The sequence below is a fragment of the Notolabrus celidotus genome, chromosome 8 (genome assembly GCF_009762535.1).
Source record: "Notolabrus celidotus isolate fNotCel1 chromosome 8, fNotCel1.pri, whole genome shotgun sequence".
NCBI classification, from domain to species: Eukaryota; Metazoa; Chordata; class Actinopteri; order Labriformes; family Labridae; genus Notolabrus; species Notolabrus celidotus.
Window position 1 is genome coordinate 147,998 of NC_048279.1, and position 22,001 is coordinate 169,998.

The 22,001-nt window shown below is 43.9% G+C and overlaps 1 protein-coding gene across 1 annotated transcript in view; it reads right to left on the reverse strand.

Moving 5' to 3' along the window:
- The window catches only part of fbxo38 (F-box protein 38), a 40,088-nt gene that overhangs the window by 14,986 nt on the left and 3,101 nt on the right, over positions 1-22,001 (reverse strand). Inside the window, 10 exon segments of the mRNA XM_034689520.1 lie at positions 6,278-6,478; positions 7,159-7,396; positions 7,584-7,726; positions 10,210-10,380; positions 11,367-11,497; positions 13,672-13,765; positions 13,961-14,236; positions 14,560-14,725; positions 16,352-16,515; positions 20,288-20,421. Of these exon segments, the coding sequence (XP_034545411.1) occupies positions 6,278-6,478; positions 7,159-7,396; positions 7,584-7,726; positions 10,210-10,380; positions 11,367-11,497; positions 13,672-13,765; positions 13,961-14,236; positions 14,560-14,725; positions 16,352-16,515; positions 20,288-20,421 (1,718 nt within the window).

Below are 22,001 nucleotides of genomic sequence, written 5' to 3' on the forward strand. Positions count from 1 at the left end.
GAAAACATACAGAGACCAGGTGATATCTCTGCCTCTGTCTGTGGCTTTATTAGAAGCTACAAAGAATCTGGTGTAATGGCTGAGACGGAGGGCTGAGCAAAGGCACAGCAGGACAGAGGAAGAATGACCTTTGCAGTAAAGAGAAGAAACCCAGCCGCCTCCTGCTGAGGAATAGACATGTTAAGAAGTTCTTCAGAGCGTAACCAATGCAAAATATTTATAAAATAACATCTCATTTGGTCTTCTACCATGTTTTCTTTGACCACATTCTCTCTCTGTGCTTTATCCATTCCGCCACAGAGCTATTTTCCCACTGCTGTGTGGGAACAAAAGTGTGTGTGCATAGTTCAATGAGTTACACAGGACTTCCGCCAGATCCGTGTCCGGTCCGCTTCCGATCCGTTGCAGTCCGGCTCCGTTCTCTCTTCCGTCAACATCCACTGGTTGTGTTTTCAGGACACTGTTTTGGTGCCTGACTTCCTGTCCTGCTCCATCTGCCCTGTTGAGATTGATGCGTCGTGCTCCGGCAAAAATAGAAGTCTTGCGTATCTGATTCCGACCTGCCGGATCAGAGAAGCAGCTGCAACGCAACGAAGCAGATCCAGGGGGGGTTACCAAATTGACTAGAATAGAAACCTATCAGATCCGGTGCTGTGACGGACTGGACACGGATCTGGTAGAATTTGGCCGTGACTATCTATGCGAGATAATTTAATCTATGCAAGATAATTTAATATTCTCCGGCATTCCCGAAACTGCCGGTAACAATCCCGCGGAGTCTGAAGAGGCATTAAAAAACTTCATGGCCTCCAAATTAAAGATCACTGGCGACAAGCTAAAACAAATCACCTTCCACCGCGTCCACCATCTCGGAGCAGTTAAAAGGGACAACAAACAACCGCCTCCGATCATAGCCAAATTTGAGCATTATAAACAGAAAGAGTTTGTTAAAAAACAAGGTGTACAGCTCAAAGGGACAAACTACGGCAGGAACGACCAGTACCCCAAAGAGATCCTGGCTCGGCGTAAAATCCTCTTTCCGATCTGCAAAGAGAACATTGCCAAACAATGGAGAGCTGTGATAGCAGTAGATAAATTATATATCGATGGCCAGCTGTTTCGGGACCACGAACTGACCCCGTGGTTATTCTAACCTTAACACTCCGGATAGTACCGACAATATATTGATAAAAACTCACACCAGTCGCACACGTACCTCCACAACTAATGACCCGACTTTTCCTTTGTTTCTATTATTTATTTATTTATTGTCTTTCTCACAACCTTTGCATCTTGCACCCTCACATCTGTCCATTCACCCCCCCACCCCACCCCACCCCCTTTTTTTTTCTCCCCTTCCCTCTCATTTCTCTATCATCAGACTGCAAGGCTGCCCACAGCTTCACACAGAGACTCACACACTCACCCTCTCTCGCACACACATTCTCTCTCTCTCTGAGCTCTGAGTCAGACCCAACATCTTTCAGGACCACAGGGGCTGTCAATCAAACAAAGACCACCCCTCTATTAGCTCTCTCTCTCTCTCTCTCTCTCTCTCTCTCTCTCCTCTCTCTCTCTCTCTCTCTCTCTCTCTCTCTCTCTCTCTCTCTCTCTCTCTCTCTCTCTCTCTCTCTCTCTCTCTCTCTCTCTCTCTCTCTCTCTCTCTCTCTCTCTCTCTCTCTCTCTCTCCCTCTCTCTCTCTCTCTCTCACACTCACACTCACACTCACACTCACACACACACCACACACACACACACACACATACACACACACCAAGAAGTATCTGGGGACTCTAAAATAATCAACAATGACTAAATTGGTAAGTTGGAATATTTGTGGTATTGGAAATCAGGCAAAAGCAATTAAAATTAAAAACCATCTGAATAAACTACAGGCAGATATCTGCTTGCTTCAGGAAACACATCTGATAGACTCAAGAAATGCAGTTATAAGATCCCCAAATTTCCCACATGCCTTCTGTGCGAATTATAACTCAAGACAGAGAGGAGTTGCAATTCTTATTAATAGTAAATTACAATTCACACACAATACAACCATCTCAGACCCAGAAGGCCGATATGTCATTATTAACATATCCCTTCACAATCACAAGCTAACAATAGCCAGTATATATGGACCAAATCAGGATGACCCAGACTTCTTTCACACATTCTTCTCTCTACTGAACAACTTACCAAGTGCAGACATTATCATTGGTGGTGATTTTAACACCGTTCTCGATTCTCCTCTAGACAGAACAAGCAAGGGAGGGAAACCCAAAACATCTCAAGCAGCAAGGACCCTAAAACAGTATATGGAGGACTACGGCCTCGGAGATAGCTGGAGGATAAATCATCAGTCAGAAAGAAAGTACACCTTTTTCTCACAAGTACACCACACATTCTCGAGAATCGACTACTTCTTAACTAGTAATTCACTTCAATCAGTCATTACAGAGACACATATACACCCCACAATCATTAGCGATCATGCTGCAGTATCGTTAAATCTAAATATTAATACGCAACAGAAACCCTCCATCAGATGGAGACTCAATACATCATTGTTAAAAGATGATGACTTCAATCAGTTCTTCAACCAAGAATGGTAATTTTTCTTGGAAACAAATGACTCCCCAAACATCTCGCCTACACTGCTATGGGAAACCGCCAAAGCGGTACTACGTGGCAGAATCATTTCATTTTCATCCTACAAAAAGAAGAAAGAAGTACTAAGAGAAAATAATTTACAATCAAAAATAGTAGAAATAGAAACTCTATATGCTGAAAAACCAACAGAAAACCTTCTTGGTGAGATCAGGAGACTCAAACTGGAGTTAAATGAAATTATCAATAAAAAAAACAAATTCCAGCTAGAAAGACAAAGACTCAATGACTATCAAAATAGCAACAAATCAACTAAATATCTGGCTAATCTAATCAAACAGAACAAAGAAAAAGCAACCATCTCATGTATCAAAGACTCTACAGGTAAACCTCTCCACAACAACAATGAAATTAATGACGTGTTTAAGGAATTCTATAGAAAACTATACACATCTGACCTCAACCCAAGTGAAGACGGAATTAATCAATTGCTTAACCCAATTAAACTTCCACAGCTCGTAGAAGATCAAGCAAATCATTTAGACAGACCCATATCTCCAGAAGAAATTTTTCACGCCATCAATAAAATTCCAAATAATAAAGCTCCTGGTCCTGATGGTTTCCCTATCGAATTCTTCAAGCACTTTTGGGAAACCATATCTCCGCTCTTTATCCGTATGATTACAGAACTCACAACTTCAGCCATAATTCCTTCAACTATGAACACAGCAATGATAACTGTACTTTTAAAACCAGATAAAGACCCAACTAGCCCAGCCAGCTACCGCCCTTTATCACTCATTAACACAGACATTAAAATTTTTAGTAAAGTACTCGCATCCAGAATTGAAGGTGTTATCCCATCCCTCATCCACCCCGACCAAACAGGTTTTATTAAAGGACGTCAATCATCTGACAACACCAGGAAGCTATTTAACTTAATGCAATTATCACAACAAAACGACACAGAAAGTGTAATATTATCATTAGATGCTGAGAAAGCTTTTGACAAAGTCAACTGGACATTCTTATTCCTAACTCTAAAAAAATTTGGATTCGAAGAGACATTTATAGGATGGATTAGAGCACTTTACACTTCACCAATGGCCACTGTTTCCACTAATGGGTTCATTTCAAAAAACTTCCCCCTGCACAATGGTACTAGGCAAGGATGCCCACTCTCTCCTTCCCTCTTTGCACTATTCATCGAACCACTTGCAGCTTCAATCAGAGAAAATAGAAATATAAGAGGCTTCCAAACATCTACAACAGAACATAAAAAAATTCTTTACGCAGATGAAGTATTACTCCTATTAAAAGACCCCCAATCCTCCCTCCCAAAATGCTTTAATATAATCGCATCATTTTCAAAAAAATCTGGATACTCTGTTAACTGGTCTAAGTCCACAATCTTACCAAACAAATTAGAAGAAAAAAAAGTAGCAGCACTAGCTTCCAATCACCAACTCAGAACAGGGAATATCAAATATTTGGGCATTAATATCTCCCCCAAACTGTCTGATTTGTTTAATCTTAACTTCTTACCTCTCCTACTAACAGTCGAACAGGACCTACGCCGTTGGTCTAACCTCCCTTTATCACTATTAGAAAGAATATCATCAGTAAAAATGTCTATCCTTCCTAAAATCAATTATTTATTCACAATGATTCCAGTCACACCAAATAACTCCTGGTTCAAATCAATTAACTCGGCAATAACCAAATTCTACTGGAAAAATAAAACACCAAGAATAAAACTTACTACTCTCCAAAAACCCAAAGCCCAAGGCGGACTTGAATCTCCTGACTTTGAGCTTTACCATCTATCAAGCCAATTGAAATATTTGATACAATGGCACAGAAAATGTAATTCCTCCTGGCTTGATACAGAACAAGCACTCTGTGGGGACCTTCAACTAACCTTCCATTTATCACACAAAATATAAAACAACACCAGTGTTTCAAAAGTATAACAATAGCAACGACCCTCAAAGCTTGGTGGAAAGCTGTTAAAATCACAAAGTCTCAACAAATTGCCCCATCCCTCCGCTCTCCCATCTGGAAAAACCCTGATTTCTCTTTTAAAAAGAAACCACGCCACTTCCCCAACTGGGTGAAAAAGGGCATCACGCACCTTCAGCACATTACGAAGGAAAACACTCTCATCAGCCTCACCAAACTAGTCCAGAAATTTGGTATCATCCCAAACTCGGGTCGTGGACTGCTGGAATGCCACCGCCCCAGGGCCCCCTTGAAGTGGGCATGCCGCAGGCGGGCCCTGCCTCTTTTAACGCACTACACTAGAACAATTTGATGAAAAAAGACAATAGGGTTGGGGGTGCTGGATGGGTGGGCGGGTTTTATACAAGGGGGGGGGGGGGGGGGGGGGGGGGCAGATTGTAGTGCAGTAGTGCGCTGCGGCTCTCAACCCTCTCTCCCGCCACCCTCCCACCCCCCCTATTTTAATGCACCTCACTACATACTGATAAAGGTAAAGACATAGGGTTGGGGGTGCGGGTTAGGTGGGCGTGTTTTTCATGGGGGAAGGGGGGCAGATTGTGGTGCAGTAGTGCGCTGCGGCTCTCCCCCCTCCCTCCCTCCTCCCTTCCACCCCCCCTATTTTAATGCACCTCACTACATACTGATATAGGTAAAGACATAGGGTTGGGGGTGCGGGTTGGGTGGGCAGATTGTAGTGCAGTAGTGCACTGAGGCTCTCGCCCCCCCAGCTGCCTGGCTGGGGCCCCTCGGCCCTGGTGGCTCCTTTGGCTCTGTCTTGGGGGGCTGTGGGGGCGGTGTTGTGGAGGTGTTCCTTGGGGGGGCTGCGGGGCCTCTCCCCCCTTGCCCACCTTTCCTCCTGGATGACCTGGGGGTCGCCCTGGGTGCCCCGGTGGCACCTGTTTGCTTCCGGTCTGGGTCCTTGGCTTGTCCCCTGGCCTGGCTGCAGCGCGTTGGGTCCTTCGGCCTGACTGCTCTCGCGGCCCGGGTGCCGGGGTGGACCACTCGGCTGATCTGACATCTGCACCAGTGGTGGTCTTGTTATACAAATAGAACACAGCACAGCGGCAACCGTCTGCGACCCAAGCTTCAGTAATGATTGTGGACACTAAGGGTTGCTTTATCATTAGTATCACCGCACGAGTTTTTGGTGTCATGGTGAGATGGTCCCTCTCCATCTAAGTGTCTTAGGTCTCTCTCTCCTTCTCTTTCACTGTCCCTTATATATCTTTGTGTATTCCTTTTTTTACTTTATTTTATTTTTGGTCCACCTAGGTGTGCACGCCCTCTTTTACAGAACATGATATTAGCTGTCAATAAAAGATAGGCCAGAGTTCTAAGAGGGATGGTGATGGTCGCATGCACACAGTCACAAGCACAGAAGAAAAATGTTTTCTTTCTTTTCTTTTGCTGCAAGAATAAATTGCATTAATATTTGACAGTTTGTGACAAACATGACACAAACCATAAATATATATGCATATAAGACAAAAGAGAAAAAAAAAAAAAAAGAAAAAAAAAAAGAAAAAAAGAATTTGGCAGTGACAGTTTGTTATTCCATAGGGACTATAACAAACACAGAACAAAGCAGATCAATGAGGGCCTTCAAACTTCACTACCATCTGTGTGTGTGTCTGTATTTGTCAGGGTGTGTGTCTGTGTGAGTACATACCTGCTCTCTCATCGTCAGGTGCTCTCAGTGTGTCAGCAGAGTAACTGGGACCTAAAGACTTGTCAACTGCCTCCTCTCGCTCTTCCTGGTCTGCTCCTCTCTGCTCCCTCTGAAGCTCAGCCTCCATGTTGTCTTCCTCCAATATTACCTCCTCCTCCTCCTCCTCCTCCTCCTCATCTTCATCCATCCCGTTCACCTCCACTGAAACACACACACACTCCTCAGTCTGTAGCTCGAACAAACTCTGCATCTCTCAAAATGTGTCTCATCATATTGTGATGGAGAGTGAAGTGACTCACATGTTTGAACCATAGACTGTATAAATAATGGACGTAGTATCTGTGACGTCACCCATCAGTTTATGAGGAAACGTTGAACTCAACCTAACTTCTGTTGCACTAGTATGAGGTAAAGAAGCAGGCCTTTAGCCTCCTCGCTAACAGCTACAGTGTTCCCGCCTCTCATTCCTCTCATTATGGAAATGCTGAGTTATGAAAAAGTTCCCCCCGTACAGTGTGCGCTGATAGAGAAATGAGCTATTCAGACCTAAACTGTTTTTTGAACCAGGCTGTAATCATGTTTGTTTCTGCTGTAAAGATCGGCTCTTTGAATGGGTGTAGATGTGGTTTCTGCAACTTCTGGAGTCAGCATAAAGTGGACACTCGATGAACTGCAGTTTTTAACACTTCGGCATTGGGTTCATTTCTTGCAGGTGGAGGTTGCCACTTGGTTAGAACAGAGTTGACTAACACACAGAGGACTCAGGTTAGTGTAAAGCCTATTATTGATATTGTTATTAGAAAAGATAACTGTGTCCAGATAAACTGATCAGGAAGTCTAGAGCTGTGTATGTTCAGGTGCTTCAGAGCTGTTGGGTTCACATCACTTACTGTGCTGCTGCTGCTGCTGTCTCTGCCTGTTGTTGTTGTTGTTGATGTTGTTGTTGTTAAGGTTGTTGTTGTTGACGTTGTTGTTGACAGGTGGAGCAGCAGCAGGATGGTTGGCCTCATTGTGTTGATGGTTGTTGTTGTTGTCATTGTCATTTGAGTTTTGGTTGCTGACCAGAGCTGATGACACACCGATACCTGTACCTGCACTCAGACCCACCCTGGCACAACCCTGACACACATACACGTGCGCGCACAGACAGACAGACAAACACACAGACACACACACGCACACACACACACACACACACACACACACACACACACACACACACACACACACACACACACACACACCAAATTAAGTTGAGATGTGTAAGAATGCATGTCAATACGTGCGTGACATTGTTTGTGTGTACCTTGGGTGGCTCTCTGAACATCTGGTCCAGACAGATGAACTCCAGGCTGGGCAGTGACTCTATGAACTGGGAGAAAGATTCCAGTTTGATGGCATGACAGCGAACCAGAGTAAGGTCGACCAGACGGCTCCACCTGGACTGATCTAAGGACACAACATAAACAGAAGACCTGAGGCTGCTCAGGGGCCCATTTCAGGAAGGAGGTTGAACAGACTCTGATTCTAGCCCTGAGCTGCTGTTTCTGTGTTTATATCCACGTGTAAAGCCAGCAGCAGAGTTCTCCCCATCCCTCAGTGTGGGGCAAGTTATGTTTAAATTCACTTGTATATATTTTACTCCAGCTGAGCGTTAATTGTTAATGAAACATGGTTCTGATCAACTCATTCACTGATATACTGATTGATAAATTGACTGACTGATTCATTAATTGATGAATTGATTCACTGATTGATCTTCTGTCAGAACTGACAGTAGGAATCTGGAGGAGGTTAAATCAAGTCTGAATCTAACCCTGAGCTCTCAGCTAATTTACCCTCAAACAGGAACCTCAGAGTTTCAGCGCTGCTGATCTGAGTTAGTTCAACCAACTCTAGGTAGGTTCCCTCTGAGTTCATTGCATGCAACATGACTATCAATTAATCAATCTTTATTGATATAGCACCAAATCCCAACAAATGTTATCCTCAGACTGTTTCCAAACAGAGCAGGTCTAGACCGTACTCTCTGTTCTATTATTCACAAAGACCCAAGATCAAGACAGGATAAGATCCAGTCCCATCTTCCAGACAGGACTCAGTCTGATCTCATCTTAATCCACCGTGAGCAGAGCACTTTGCAGCATTTAGCAAGTTGCAGTGGCAAGGACAAACTTCCTTTAACAGATATAAATGTAAATCCAAGGTCCCCACACTGACTGAAAACCGGGGTGCATCACACGCCCAGAGTGCGTAGCCCGTCAGGTAGGCTACTGAAACATTGGTTTCAGTGCAGAGACTATCTCAACAAATCCCCTGAAAACAAACAGAGTTTGTATTACCTGTGATCAGTTTTGTGGACTGTGTTGTTTCTGTCTGTGTGTTTGTGTGCATATGTTTGTGTCACCCGGCCTCATGGAGAACCAAAAGACAGCAAGCAGCAGGACAGACAGGCTGCATCCACACCAAAGACGCAGTCAAGTTTCGGTACAGTTTTTCATACTTCACCGATATTTACCCCTTATGTGGCAGATAGACCTCGTATTTCAGTGCAAGCTGGCATCTGGTCCTGCACCAAACCATACCGAACTGTACCAAACAGTACTGAACTGTACCAAACCATACTGAACTTTACCAAACCAAACTGAATCAAACCATACTGCGCTGTACCAAACCAAACTGAACTGTACCAAACCATACTGAACCAAACCATACTGCATTGTAACAAACCAAACTGAACTGTACCAAACCAAACTGAACCAAACCAAACTGAACTGTACCAAACCAAACTGAACTGTACCAAACCATACTGAACTGTACCAAACCATACTGAACTGTACCAAACCAAACTGAACTGTACCAAACCAAACTGAACTGCACCAAACCATACCGAACTGTACCAAACAGTACTGAACTGTATCAAACCATACTGAACTGTACCAAACCAAACTGAACCAAACCAAACTGAACTGTACCAAACCAAACTGAACTGTACCAAACCAAACCAAACTGAACCAAACCAAACTGAACTGTACCAAACCAAACTGAACTGTACCAAACCATACTGAACTGTACCAAACCATACTGAACTGTACCACACCATACTGAACTGTACCAAACCATACTGAACTGTACCACACCATACTGAACTGTACCAAACCATACTGAACTGTACCACACCATACTGAACTGTACCAAACCAAACTGAACTGTACCACACCATACTGAACTGTACCAAACCATACTGAACTGTACCACACCATACTGAACTGTACCAAACCAAACTGAACCAAACCATACTGAACTGTACCAAACCAAACTGAACCAAACCATACTGAACTGTACCAAACCAGTTCAACACTCCTGAACATGCTCATCATCAGTGTTGCTGATGACAACTTATTTTTTCGCACTTGCAGCACACTAGTGCAACTTCCACGTGCATGCCTTCAGAATAAATGAATATTACACTGAATCTTATTGTACCCGACTTCCGAACAAATGAGGCACTTAACCAAACGACCTTTGTTAACAGCACTCCATTCACGATCCCCTCTCCATCTATAGAAGTGGGCAGATTCCACACAACCAGATGCATTTAATGTAGTCTGACCAGAGGGGGGGGTGAGACGGATCCCCATCGGAGATACAAACTGAACGACCAGAGAGGGGGTATAAAAAGCAGAGGGGGAATTCCCCCGGCAATTCGCACCCTGACTGTACCAGCCTGTACTGACCCACACCAAACACCTGAAGTACACCTGGACGGATCGGAGAACACAAACATAAGGCCTGAGGTGAGACACAGAGTTCCTACTATCTTTTGGTAAAACAAACACATTCATATTAGAAGCCACATCCTCCCAGCTACAGGTAATCCAGTGATGAGGGATTAAAAGGCGTTTGACAGCAAAGGGAGTCAGATGTGTTACCTGTGATCCAGTGGTGGGGGTTGTGCAGGTGAGGGCAGTTGTAGATGAGCAGGTATTTGATGTTGGTAAACACCTCGTTGACCACCTTGATGCCTATGTCAGTAATGATTCCTGGGTTCTCAATGACGTCAGCCAGACCATACTTTACGAGCTCAGAGTGACTCATCTTACCTACAGGAACAGGAACATTAAACATCATCACCTGTGCATCACTTGCTGAATGAGGCTCCTGCAGGTTTTCATGGATGCAGGGTCTCGACACAAACACTGTTACAGCTCCTGATGTCTTCACTTAGCATGCTCCTTCTTCTCAGTGGAGTTTTACAGGACCTGCTGGGAGACCAAGGGTGTCTCTAAAACAGGTTAAATAAATTATCCCTGCAGCCGGTTCTGGATCTACCCCAGGTCTACTTATCATTGTACATGTCTGGAAAACCTCTAACTGAAGGTGACCAGGAGAGGTTCCCGATCAGATGTTTAATGACCTCAACAGGCTCCTTTCTTTGACAAGGAGCAGCTCCAGTCTGCGCTCCATAAAGCTAACACCTGGACTGTGGATGATTCTGAACTGAGGGTGCAGATGTTGTGTTGGTCTGAGGTCAGCTATCTCTGTGGTTTAACAAGGACCCAATGACTTGTATCAGTCAAGGGGATGATCACATTAACAGCTTCCTCCTTAAGACCATTCCCTGACTACATATGTACGGACATCTACAGCCATTTATAAAGGAGTGCTTAGGATCCCTACTAAAAGTATACGTACTCCGAAAACCCAGAAATGGCGTGCGCCAAAAAAGGAACAGAATATAAGCAAAAGACATCTCGCAATCCCGATAAAACTCATAACTTTTACTAATTTTAAGCAGCTCAAAGGAAAATAGGTGTTTCAGCTCAAGGCTTTCATCAGCGTCTAACCTATGATGTGGGTGTAACCCTTTTATAAGAAATATGATGCCAGTTTACAATCCCCAGAAAAAACACATTGAAACACACTTCAAAAGTCTTCAAAATAGTAATGGGGTAAAATAATATGAAATAACAATGTCAATTAATAATGTGCAAAGATATTGTGAAGTAATAACATGCTATTATAATGTAAAATATAACAATTTGTTATAATAATGTGTAATAATAATGTGCAATGGTAATAAACTCACACTGTAACAGGAACTCATCCACATATCCCAGATGAAGTGTCTCAAACTGAGGAAACTCTAGCTCAGCCATTTTTAAAGCTGAGAAGACCCCGTCTTTGGTGAGTGAGGGCTGAATCCTCAGCTCATGGAGTCTAAGAAGAGGGAGGGAGGGGGTGTGAGAGAGAGAGAGAGAGAGAGAGAGAGAGAGAGAGAGAGAGAGAGAGAGAGAGAGAGAGAGAGAGAGAGAGAGAGAGAGAGAGAGAGAGAGAGAGAGAGAGAGAGAGAGAGAGAGAAAGAGAGAGACACAGAGTCACAGAGTCACAGAGACACAGAGTCACAGAGACACAGAGACGCAGACACAGAGACGCAGACACAGATCCAGGTAGGGATAGAGACAAAGAGAGAGAAAACATGTCAAAGTCGTCTGAAACAGAAAGAGTTCTTCGTAAGGATCAGTGTTTTAAATGTCTGTGTAAAGTTTGAGACAGGTCTTCTCTTTGCATACTCCTTTTTACTCTTTAGTGCTGTTCACTCTTTGAACAAGGAGGTAACAATAACACTCTTTAGTGCTGTTCACTCTTTGAACAAGGAGGTAACAATAACACTCTTTAGTGCTGTTCACTCTTTGAACAAGGAGTTAACCATAACACTCTTTAGTGCTGTTCACTCTTTGAACAAGGAGGGAACAATAACAATCTTTAGTGCAGTTCACTCTTTGAACAAGGAGTTAACCATAACACTCTTTAGTGCTGTTCACTCTTTGAACAAGGAATGAACAATAACACTCTTTAGTGCTGCTCACTCTTTCAACAAGGAGGGAACAATAACACTCTTTAGTGCTGTTCACTCTTTGAACAAGGAGTGAACCATAACACTCATTAGTGCTGTTCACTCCTTGAACAAGGAGTGAACCATAACACTCATTAGTGCTGTTCACTCCTTGAACAAGGAGTGAACCATAACACTCATTAGTGCTGTTCACTCTTTGAACAAGGAGTGAACCATAACACTCTTTAGTGCTGTTCACTCCTTGAACAAGGAGTGAACCATAACACTCATTAGTGCTGTTCACTCTTTGAACAAGGAGTGAACCATAACACTCATTAGTGCTGTTCACTCTTTGAACAAGGAGGGAACAATAACACTCTTTAGTGCTGTTCACTCTTTGAACAAGGAGGGAACAATAACACTCTTTAGTGCTGTTCACTCTTTGAACAAGGAGTTAACCATAACACTCTTTAGTGCTGCTCACTCTTTCAACAAGGAGGTAACAATAACACTCTTTAGTGCTGTTCACTCTTTGAACAAGGAGTTAACCATAACACTCTTTAGTGCTGTTCACTCTTTGAACAAGGAGTGAACAGTAACAATCTTTAGTGCAGTTCACTCTTTGAACAAGGAGTTAACCATAACACTCATTAGTGCTGTTCACTCTTTGAACAAGGAGTGAACCATAACACTCATTAGTGCTGCTCACTCTTTCAACAAGGAGGGAACAATAACACTCTTTAGTGCTGTTCACTCTTTGAACAAGGAGTGAACCATAACACTCATTAGTGCTGTTCACTCTTTGAACAAGGAGTGAACCATAACACTCTTTAGTGCTGTTCACTCTTTGAACAAGGAGGGAACAATAACACTCTTTAGTGCTGTTCACTCTTTGAACGAGGAGTGAACCATAACACTCTTTAGTGCTGTTCACTCTTTGAACAACTCTTTGAACAAGGAGTAAACAATAACACTATTTAGTGCAGTTCACACTTTGAACAAGGAGTTAACCATAACACTCATTAGTGCTGTTCACTCTTTGAACAAGGAGGGAACAATAACACTCTTTAGTGCTGTTCACTCTTTGAACAAGGAGGGAACAATAACACTCTTTAGTGCTGTTCACTCTTTGAACAAGGAGGGAACCATAACACTCTTTAGTGCTGTTCACTCTTTGAACAACTCTTTGAACAAGGAGGGAACAATAAAACTCTTTAGTGCAGGTCACTGTTTGAACAAGGAGGGAACCATAACACTCTTTAGTGCTGTTCACTCCTTGAACAACTCTTTGAACAAGGAGGGAACAATAACACTCTTTAGTGCAGGTCACTGTTTGAACAAGGAGGGAACAATAACACTTTTAGTTCAGTTCACTCTTTGAACAAGAAGGGAACAATAACAATCTTTAGTGCTGTTCACTCCTTGAACGAGGAGTAAACAATAACACTCTTTAGTGCTGTTCACTCTTTGAACAACTATTTGAACAAAAAGTGAACAATAACACTCATAGTGCTGTTCACTCTTTGTTGTCAAATGTTGAAAGATGAAATATCTGAACCTGCGAGCTGCTGTGATGATCAGGTAGCCCAGGTCAACCTCCAGGGCGTTCTTACAGGCTCCAAACACAATGGTGTGCAGGTTCCTGAATCCTCCTACACACACACACACACACACACACACACACACACACACACACACACACACACACACACACACACACACACACACACACACACACACACACACACACACACACACACACACACACACACACACACTTTTAATCATAACTTTGTTTTAATTATTAACCTTTTCTTTGTGACAACCAGCATACACCAGCAGCTCACCTGATCTCCAGCTGTCCTCCACCACATGCTGGATAAGACCCCCAAGGAACGGGACCCGAACTAGCTCCAGCTGCTCCAGGTTGCGGGCAGAGGCGAGCCCGGTGACCAGCGGAACGTACTTTAGAGAATTGGATGGCCCTGCACAGTTTCTCATCACAAATGACCTCAGACTCACACACAGGAAGTCCTTAAACGGCTGAGGCTTCGTCAAACGCACCCACTTCAGGTAAAGGTGACGCAGCATGGATACACATGGGATCTCCGGGACGTTCACACCTACAACACAAAAGTACACACACGCAGATAAACAAACCACAACTGTGGTCAGTGTACAGACTGGTGAGTTTACAGTATTTGGGCTGACTCAGTCTCAGCAGTCTGCTTCTAGTATAATAGTGTATCTTTGTGTATAGTACATTTCATTATATTAGATTTATTTAGATTTACATGTTATTTGTAATTAAGGTAAATAAATACACACTTGTGATAAAGAGGAGTTCACTATAACATCCTGCTCACTATACCTCATCCTTCACACAGTATACAGAATGGATTTATGATGATTAGTATTTATCTCAAAGACCTGTTCAGCCTCTTACCTACGAGGTGCAGCGTCTGGATCTTGGCCGTGATGGGGATGGTCAGTTTGTTCTCAGCAGGAATAGGAAACCCTCCATTGCGGTTTCTGAATTTTCCCAGGATGTGGACCTGAGGCATGTAGTTCCAGATGGCCTCCACCAGCTCCAGGTGAGATGTTTCCACACCCTGAAACCAGGTACACTCCACTTCATACATGGTTATGATGAACAAGTCTAAACCCTGAATGAAGACTGCTGTAACCATCTGAACATGAAGCTAACCCTTTAAACCCAGAGTATGCAAAGAAGAGTATGACCTGTGGACACAGCTATAAGGTGAGGAAGGCCTGTTGTATAGTATGATGTTCAGGTGTGTTGTTAATAATAATAGTAATAATAATAATAATAATAATAATAATAATAATAATAATAATAATAAATGATGGGACTTGTATAGTGCTTTTCACGGTACTCAAAGTCGCTTGCCATCTGCACCTTTAACTTGTCCATTTGTATCCGCTACATTCCTTGGAGAAGCAGTCGCTCATTTGTTTCAAGGAGCTCTTAGAAGAGACCGACACAGATGCTTCACCCTGGCTTATAAACTACTCACAGTTTACAGGCCTTAAGTTTGCCAAAACAACAACATCATGACAGAGTAATGTATTGCAAGCTTAGCCAGGGTTGACCTGGAGAGTAGACTGAAAACACGATTTAATTGGCTGTTTGGTTAGCAGAGGCCGGATTGGTCCTTTATGATGCTGTCAGGAAATCAAAGCTTTGCTCTGTTTTTACAACATAGTGGGAGGCAGATGCATTGCACATGTTGAAATTTTCAATCTAGAACATTTTATCAGCTGCACTTGCACAAAGATATCTCTTTATTGTCAATGGGAGCAGGGAGGTCATGGCGGCACATTCTACACATTCAGTGTTTTTCCTGCAGACACCAAAGCCTGCTGACGATCAGTACTGCTCAGACTACATACAGACTAGAAACGGTGACCAAAAGTCTTCCCATCCAGACCCCTTAGTAAGGACTCTACAGTTTTAATACAGATGACAGTCGCAATTATAAAAAGGAACTAGTCTCCCAGTTCCAATTTTTGTTTCATTTCCCCTCCTCTTTCCCTCAAGTTTCCGGGACCCCCCTAGTGCCTCCTGCCCACTGCTGTAGAAAAAGGTGAACAGATGTGTTAGACAGGTGTGTTATTTGGGTGGGTTGTACAGAACAATGTACACGTGTGACGTACAGGTGTGTTATTTGGGTGGGTTGTACAGAATGATGTACAGAACGATGTACAGGTGTGTTATACAAGTGTGTTATTTGGGTGGGTTGTACAGAATGATGTACAGAACGATGTACAGGTGTGTTATACAGGTGTGTTATTTGTGTGGGTTGTACAGAACGATGTACAGGTGTGACATACAGATATGATGTACAGGTGTGTTGTACAGGTGTGTTTTATTTGGGTGGGTTGTACAGAACGATGTACAGGTGTGTCGTACAGTTGTGTCATTTGTGTGGGTTGTACAGAACGATGTACAGGTGTGACATACAGATGTGTTGTACAGGTGTGTTGATCAAATGTGTGTTATTTGTGTGGGTTGTACAGAACGATGTACAGGTGTGACGTACAGATGTGTTGTACAGGTGTGTTGATCAAATGTGTGTTATTTGGGTGGGTTGTACAGAACGATGTACAGGTGTGTCGTACAGTTGTGTCATTTGTGTGGGTTGTACAGAACGATGTACAGGTGTGTCGTACAGATGTGTTGTACAGGTGTGTTGATCAAAAGTGTGTTTCCTCACTATCAGCTTGGGGCAGGCCTGCAGAGCCTCCAGGACTCCAGGGATGCTGAAGGCCTCGTATCCCCGGACTCTTCTTCTCTCCAGGTATCGAGGGTGGAGGCCGTACAGTTGCTCCAGATCTGGCATCTTCTTCAGGAGGAGCAGGAAGCTGCTGTCTGTGAAACCTGGAACACAAACACAAACAAACATGATTAAAACATGTCTGATTACATGTTATTCAGAGTTCGTTCAGATATAACCGGGAACACCAATACATCCTTAGAATCGGGTTTGCTGCTGGTGTGGACGAGCGGACTGCTCTAGGGCAGTGGTGTTATATTTTAAAAGATTATTGTGGATTTATTTACAATGTTCTCTTGTCCATTCTGTGTCCCCACACAGCTGAGGTGTTTTCTAAAAACTTTGTAAAACTCTTTGATCGCAACTTTTCAAAGCATTGACTTTCCTCACGCTACTCAGACCCTTTGATTCAAGGACTCATCCAACCAAGACAACTTCGCTCACAACAAAACTAAGGTAACCAGAGAGTGAATTAAAAAGTGTGGAAGAAGAGCCAGACTTAAATGAGTCGTGAACACAACCAGCACTCCCCTCCATCATCAGAATCCGAAATACTTAATTTATCCCGGGGAGGGAAATTCTGTCATTAAAGAGCTCTTATAAACAGTATGTAAAAAGTTAAAATATTAAAGAAGGAGTAAAATAAGATTTAATACGAATAAAATAAAGATAAAATAAAAAATAAAATAAAGATAAATAAAAATAAAATGAAGATAAAATAAGATAAAATAAAAATCCCAGTGCCTATCCCAGCTGGCTTCGGGCGGAAGGCAGGGTATACCCTGGACAGGTCGCCAACCTATCACAGATAGAGTGATCAGTCAACCTGGTGAGCATGTTTTTGGACTGTGGGAGGAAGCTGGAGTACCAGGAGAGACCCCGCGCATGCACGAGAGAACACGCAAACTCCACACAGAAAGGCACCTGCCTGGCTGGGGACCAGGAACCAGTAACCTTCTATCTGTGAGGCAACAGCGCTACCCAGTGCACCACCATGCATAAAATAAAATAAAATAAAATAAATTAAAATAATAATAAAGAATATACAGAAGCTCAGAATAGTTAGAGTTAGCTATGTGCAAAGCTCTGGGAATGATGGTGACATATACAAAGATGTTAAAGTGGCAGGGTTATTGCACAGTTATTGTACGGTTATTGCACAGAGTACAGAATATAGTTGACATGATCAGAGGGAGGAGTTGTACAGTCTGACCACAGGCAGGAATGACTTCAGGAATGACTTCCTGTGGCGTTCTGTGGTGCATTTAGCAGGGGGGTGAGTCTCTCACTGAATGTGCTCCTGTGATTCAGCAGCACGTTGTAGAGAGGGTGGTGGATGTTGTCCATGTTGCTGTGGTTACAGAGAGTCCTCCTCTCTGTAACCACCGTCAAAGAGTCAAGCTCCACCTCGACAACATCACTGGCCTTAAAGATGAGTTTATTCAGTCTGTATGCATCCGCTCCCCTCAGCCTGCTTCCCCAGCACACCACAGCAAACAGGAGAGTACTGACTACCACAGACTCATAAAACATCCTCAGCATCGTCCTGCAGATGTTGAAGGACCTCAGCCTCCTCAGGAAGTCGAGGCGGCTCAGGCCCTTTTTGTAGACGGCTTCTGTGTTTCTGCCCCCTCCATCATCCTGACTAACATGCGCCCCTCCATCATCCTGGCTAACGTGCGCCCCTCCATCATCCTGGCTAACCTGTGCCCCCTTCATCATCCTGGCTAACATGTGCCCCCTTCATAATCCTGGCTAACGTGTGCCCCCTTCATAATCCTGGCTAACGTGTGCCCCCTTCATAATCCTGGCTAACGTGTGCCCCCTTCATAATCCTGGCTAGCGTTTGCCCCCTTCATAATCCTGGCTAACGTGTGCCCCCTTCAAAATCCTGGCTAACGTTTGCCCCCTTCATAATCCTGGCTAACGTGTGCCCCCTTCATAATCCTGGCTAACGTGTGCCTCCTTCAAAATCCTCGCTAACATGTACCCCCTCCATCATCCTGGCTAATGTGCGCCCCCTCCATCATCCTCGCTAACGTGCCGCCCCCTCAATCACCCTGGCTAACGCGTGCCCCCTCCATCATCCTGGCTAACGTGTGCCCCCTCCATCATCATGGCTAACTTGTGCCCCCTCCATCATCCTGGCTAACGTGTGCCCCCTCCATCATCCTGGCTAACGTGTGCCCCCTCCATCATCCTGGCTAATGTGTGCCCCCTCCATCATCATGGCTAACATGTGCCCACTCCATCATCCTGGCTAGCGTGTGCCCCCTCCATCATCCTGGCTAATGTGTGCCCCCTCCATCATCCTGGCTAATGTGTGCCCCCTCCATCATCATGGCTAACGTGTGCCCACTCCATCATCCTGGCTAGCGTGCACCCTCTCCACAATAAAACAAGAGCTTTGAGCCGGTGTTGCCACATGGGTGAATACAGGATGGCCTGTATTCTTTCCTTTATTGAAACATGGTTAAAAAAAGCAATGATGATTACACGTTGCACATTGATGGCTTTAGACCCCCCAGTACCTGGACTCCATTTTCAACAGCTCCCTGAAGTTCTCCTCCAACACGAGGAGTCAACAACGATCACATCTGCTCAGGAAGCTAAATTCCCTGCTCTATAGAGAGCATCCTCACATTCTCCATACCCTGCTGGATCCACTCCACCACTCTTCAGAACAGGAACCGCCTGCTGAGTACTGTGACATTCTGCTCTAAGATTATTGGACTGCCTGTCAGGAATCTGTCCACCATCTATGAGTAGGAAACACAAAGAGCAGCAGGCCAAACTGCTCAGGACCCCTCACACGCTCTTCACAGCGTTTGGGTGGCTCCCCTCTGGAACCCAGGTTCAAACCTCCACTCCTAACAGCCCCCATTTCCCACCCCCAAAACACACCCTCACACCTCAAGCTCAGAGCTGGACTTAGCCCTCACCCTCAAACTCACCCTCACACCTCAAGCTCAGAGCTGGACTTAGCCCTCACCCTCAAACTCACCCTCACACCTCGACCTCACACTCACCCTTACATCTCACCCTCAGACTCACCCTAACTCCTCACCATCAGATTGACGTAACACCTCACCCTTACAACTCACCCCAACTCCTCACCCTCAGACTCACCCCAACACCTCACTCTAACACCTCTAACTTGCACTCACATCTCACCCTCAGACTAGCCCTCTCACTCAGACTCACCCTCCCCTCCTGGTTTTTGATTTCGACATGCCAGTGCTTTAGAGACTACCTGCTGATCTCTGACATCACACTAACCATCAATGTCACCTGTTACACTTAAACAGCTTCACACAACTGCCATAACATTGTGTGTTCATCTCTAGACTCTGCGATACCAAGGGGTCACCTTGAAGCCTGGTTTATACGTCTTTTACCTTGACTCTGAGACGCAGAGGCTGACATCTTCATTAGCTCTACCTGTGCATTGTTTTGCCCCCGTCAGTCGGCCTAAACAGTGTGATCTGAATGCTGGTCTGATTGCCTGTTTCTGGTCCATGTTTTCTGCTTGTTTGTCCACAGTGATCTATGGAGACTCTGATAAGAGCTGCCATTGATCACACAGCAATCATTACACAGGATTAAGGAGAGGAGACATTGTAGGAGGTGGAATATAAAATGGATGTTGTAAATGGAGAAATACAATGCTGCCCGGTGAACCACTCACAGGGCTTGTGGTCCGCCTCGTTCTGATGCACAGTGACATTTTGGAGGCCTCTGTGTTAGATTTTCATGGACCTACGGTTTTAGTGCAGAAGTATAAACCTGGCTTTAAGATAAGATAAGATAGTCCTTTACTCGTCCCACAATGGGGAAATTCAAGAAAACTTTAAACTGTGAGGGAATTGTGCTTACCTGACGGCATGTACTCCCACCATCGGCCTGCACACAGATCCACCACCTTCACCACCCTCAAGTACAGAGTCACTGCCTCCCTCAGCTTCCTGGATAGACTCTCCATACACATGATGTCCTTCATGGGCAGGTACCTTCAAAACAAAACACTCCTTCAAAATAAAGTAACATTCCAACTGCATGATATCATTGATGTAGAGGCACCTTCAAAATAAAACGTCATTGAACCTTTCACAGATGTGTTGGTGTTTCTCTGTGTAGTTAACTGATGCAGGGTCACATAAGGACATCTGGATGTGTTACTTGCTTCATGTGTATTTGTGATTGTCTGAAGCAAACTTGTACAGCACTGTAACATGTTGTCCTGTTGTGTACATCTGTATCTTGGTAGACTTCTGCCAGCTTCGTCTACTCAGTTTTTTTACTAAGACAAGTTTAATGCTGCCCTCACGCTTCTTGAGTCGCATGCTTCCGTCTACCTGCATGGAAGCCTTTATTAGCAGTAGCATGCCTGCATCATGTATTTGATGTTTATGGTAGCGAACTCGCTCTAACACTGTTCTGTTATTTCTTTACATACTTCTTAGTAATGTTTAATCCCAAGGTGTTATTTGTACTCTTATTCCTTTGTTTTCTTTCCCTTTTTTTTTACTTGTCTTGTTCCTCTTTATGAGCCTATATTAACATCTGGCAAGGGACTGCAAATGGAAACTAGCCTTTTGGCTAACTCTGGCATATTTACAGAAATGTTCATTAGTAGGTATTCTCTCCATAAATGATAAATATATATGTTATCAGTCAGAGTTGTAATTATTCACAGTGCAGTCACTCAGACCATATCAGATCATGTTCATTCTGCAGATATTTTAAAGATTGATTTTTATATATATGTGACAAAACATCAAAGAAACATATTACAATAAATCTAAACACCCTCCCTGTAAATCTGGAAGTCCTGTGGTGCTTTTCGACCAGAAGTTCCAGGAACTTTTAGACCAGTAACAAAGAGACGAAAGCCATATAGCAAAGATGATGACAGACAGGCCAACATCATCATGTACGACACCACAGTTAGCTTATTAGCATGGAGGGGATTCAACTTGTGCTGTTTTTGATCGTGCGTTATTGCAGATGGGTTGACTGAATCAACACTTGGAAGGAGAAGATCCCTGGAGACAAAGAGGATTCAGAATTGCTGAAACACTACCAGTTGTGTAAAACAGCCGAATTGGTAGGTTTTTAGGACCATACATAAAAACATTATATAGCATAATTCATAGATGCTCGTCACTGACTGTTCTTCTACTATACGGAGGATCTGCTGGAGCTAAAAGGGTTAATTTTACCTGAAGCAAAGGGAGAGAGACTGGATGACTCATGACTTAGAGAATCAAATCAAACTGAAGTAGTCAGACAGGCTCCCCCTGATGTGATGCATACAGTATATGCTGGTCTTCATTCTGGGTTATTAAAAACGTGACGTCACTGTTCCCTCACTACATCAGCTGATGATGACCTGTGTTACCAACAGAGGACATCAGCAGCTTTAACTAAACAAATTGATGGCACTTTACATCGGACATACAGCCGTAACTCTGAACATGACCTGGTCCTGACCAGGGACCTATACTATGAAGCAAGTCCAACATATCCAGGCCATCTATTCCTGGCCCGGCTTCATAGAACCTTCAAAAAGGAGATCTCTCCTAGTCGT